The 3,207-nt window shown below is 34.4% G+C and overlaps 1 protein-coding gene across 1 annotated transcript; it reads right to left on the bottom strand.

Moving 5' to 3' along the window:
• Positions 1 to 1,574: 1,574 nt before the first annotated feature.
• LOC118753939 (putative nuclease HARBI1) lies at positions 1,575 to 2,967 on the bottom strand. Its single transcript, XM_036488812.1, has 4 exons — positions 2,950 to 2,967; positions 2,453 to 2,894; positions 2,225 to 2,369; positions 1,575 to 2,165 (listed from the first exon to the last, which is right to left on the bottom strand). The coding sequence occupies exons 1-4, from the start codon at positions 2,961 to 2,963 to the stop codon at positions 1,777 to 1,779; spliced, it is 990 nt and encodes a 329-aa protein (XP_036344705.1). The 5' UTR covers positions 2,964 to 2,967; the 3' UTR covers positions 1,575 to 1,776.
• Between the last annotated feature and the right edge of the window lie 240 nt (positions 2,968 to 3,207).

The following is a 3,207-nucleotide window of genomic DNA, read 5'->3' on the forward strand; positions in this document are numbered from 1 at the left end:
CTAGGAACATTCATGAGATAGGTATCGATCTGGCGTGCGGCCTGTCGACCTTCTGCAATAGCCCAAACAACCAGTGACTGGCCTCTACGGCAATCTAACATAAATAAAATATAAACATATTTTAGTCCAAATTATATAAAAATTATGATTTAAATATTCTAATTAAACAATTTATATTGCGCTTGAAGTTGTTTGAAATGGAAATGAAATGTTGAAAATGGTGAAATGTGGACTTACAGACTTTCCCCCCTATTATGAATTCATACGATACACGATAAACGCTTGCATTCTGTTATCCCGTATTACGAATTTAAGTCTATCGTATGAAATCCGATAGTTAGCGTTTATCGTATATCGTAAAAATATGATATTGCCAAACGATAACTATCGTCTCAGCCGTTCGATTTCAGACGCTTGCAAGCGGTTCGCCATTTTTAAACGATAGATTGCTGTGCTAGTATACCAAATTAAAATTTGTTAATTATTTTGAGAAATTGGAATAATGTAAGTATTAAAATGAGCAAAAATAAATTATGAACTAGTTATAAACTCAATTCAAAAATTTCTTTAGGCCGAGAGTTGTGAGTACAAAGCATCAACTAGAGCGTCTTGCTTCGCTAATGGAGGAGAATACCGACCTCGCAAGAGGAATATGTCATAAAGCTGTCGCGAAACCACGTTGGGAAAAAATTACTCAGGAGCTGAACTCATTAGGACCACCAACACGATCATCAGATGCATGGCAACGAGTAAGCATATTAGTAGTGCGTATATTTGGAACTGAAAGACTAAAATATTTTATTACTGTAGGTTTGGAACGATTTAAAATATAAAACAAAGAAAAAAGAGCGCTCACAACCACGCAGAGAATTTAGCAACTGGAGGTGGGCCAAATAACACAGTTCCACTCTCAAATCTGGAAGAGACGGTGAACAGGCTAATGAGCTACACCACTTACAACAATCCGCCAGGCGAAGAATTTGGAATAGAAAATAATGACGATAATGAGTCCGTTACGGAAGTGGAAATATATTCAGACCACGATATCCCAGGGCCTTCGCGAAATGTGATACCTTCGCGAGAGCATGGCCGAAATAGCAGCTCTAACCCTAAAAGGAGAGAAGAAAAACAAATTGCACTCCTTGAGCGGCAGACGGATCAGCAGGCTGAATTTCAAAAGGAGACCTTGGCCACACTAAAAGAGATGAAACAAAGCCTTTCAAATATTGAAGTATATACAAAAAAAACTTACTATATAAAAAAAGATAAATTCGCTATATATAAGCAGGAAATGGAAAGTAAGAGAAGAGATAGGAAAGCGAAGTTAGAACTCAAGAAAAAACTTCTTGAGATCAAGCAGAATATGTACAAAAATTGTTAGTTTTAAGTATGTAAATATGTAAATTTATAAAGTGTAGTGTAGTGGACTGAATTTTTTAATTTTATACATTTACTATTAACTACAAATGTGATTTTATGAAAAAAAGTGAATTTTAGTTTGTTTAAGTAAGTTTAGAAAATACAGTGGACTGAATTCTTTAAGTAGATACGTTTACTATTAACTACGAATGTGATTTTATGAAAAAAAAAGTGAAATTTAGTTTGTTTAAGTAAGTTTAGAAAATATAGTGGACTGAATTCTTTAAGTAGATACATTTACTTTTAAGCTACGAATGTGATCTTATTTTATATTAAAAAAACAATGGATTTGAGTTTGTACCTGAAGCAAGAAGCTTTATTATTTTTTGATAAAAACCTAAAGAAATATAGTAAAAATCAATGCAAACAAGACAGTACATTTCTTCTGATTTCTTCTGCAGCTTGTCGCATAGGAGTAGAGTCATTTTCAGAAGTTTCTATTGCAATTTCCGAATTCTCATTTTGCACATCTGCAATATCCTCTTCGTCGTATGGTACATTGTAATGATTGCAAATATTATGTAAAGCTGCACAAACATTTATGATCAAAGTGGCTTTTTCAGGAGTGTAGTGAAGTGCGCGAGCACTTAGCAAACAGCGAAACCGACTCTTTAAAACCCCAATCGTCCTTTCAATAATATTCCTTGCTTTAGAGTGCCGCGAGTTATATAAACTTTCTACTGAACCTTCTTCAGGATTCCTGTAAGGTGTTAGCAAATAAGGCGCTAAGGCATATCCAGCGTCACCTTAAAACATAGAAAGTAAATAAATTAAATATGAAATGTTTGAGTTACAAGTTGAGTACCTAATAACCAGGTGTTAGATTCACCACGGTTATACATTGACTCCAATTGTCTTTTTAATCCCGACATTTGAAAAACCATGGAGTCGTGTGTAGCGCCGGGGTGCTTGGCATTGATGTATTTTATGTTCATTAAATCATCACAGGTCTAAAACGGGCGCAAAATTGTAACAGGAAAAAACATTAAATTTAAAATACTTTAAATTACTGTATAGAAATTTCTTTACTTACTAGCATTGCATTTATGCTAAAATACCCCTTTCGACAGTAATACAAATGCTGCAAACTTTTTTCTGGTGCCACAATCTTAATGTGGGTCCCGTCAATGCATCCAATTACTCCGGGAATACCACTTGATGCAAAGAAGCTAGATTTTGCTCTTCTCTTTTCTTCCTCAGTATACTTGGAGCTAATCCACTTACTACATAGAGTGGTTTGCAAAGCACTCAATGTTTCTTTCAATACAATGGAAACAGTAGGTTGGGCTAAGCCAAGTAACGCCTCATTACCAACACTCTGTTGGTATGATCCCTGGGCTAGAAATCTTAGAGTTGCGCATACCTTTATTATATTTGGTATGGATGACTTATTTTTCCGTACACGCAATTTGTTTTCTACTTCATTCAGGATATAAATAACTGCTTCTTTGGAAAGTCGAAAATTCCTCTGAAAACTAAAAGCACTTCTTAATTATTGAACTTTTAAATGTACATTTATGAGCTACCTACAATATAGAATTCATTTCCAGAGGATCTCTTCCAGAGCATCTCTTAAATTTCTTCTTTCGATAGCCTCTATGCGAGTCTCATTATATCCTTCATTTAAATTTATAAAAAACGCAATTGATGTTGTAGAAAACATGTCCTTTAATTTTTATTTTATTGCTCACTCTCAATTTCACAAAGTAAAGTAAACAAAAACCACGGTCATTCACAATAGTGCATCTATCGGGCGTATGAAAACGACAATACCAATACTGATTTCAT

This window comes from Rhagoletis pomonella, unplaced genomic scaffold, assembly GCF_013731165.1.
Source record: "Rhagoletis pomonella isolate Grant_MI unplaced genomic scaffold, Rhpom_1.0 Rhpom_scaffold_03088, whole genome shotgun sequence".
Lineage (NCBI taxonomy): Eukaryota > Metazoa > Arthropoda > Insecta > Diptera > Tephritidae > Rhagoletis > Rhagoletis pomonella.

What these genes read in the sequence shown, in the direction of transcription:
- LOC118753939 (XM_036488812.1), bottom strand. An exon ending in TTAGCATAAATGCAATGCTA is followed by an intron (nt 2,370 to 2,452) that starts GTAAGTAAAGAA and finishes CGCCCGTTTTAG; the next exon opens with ACCTGTGATGATTTAATGAA. An exon ending in ATCTAACACCTGGTTATTAG is followed by an intron (nt 2,166 to 2,224) that starts GTACTCAACTTG and finishes CTATGTTTTAAG; the next exon opens with GTGACGCTGGATATGCCTTA.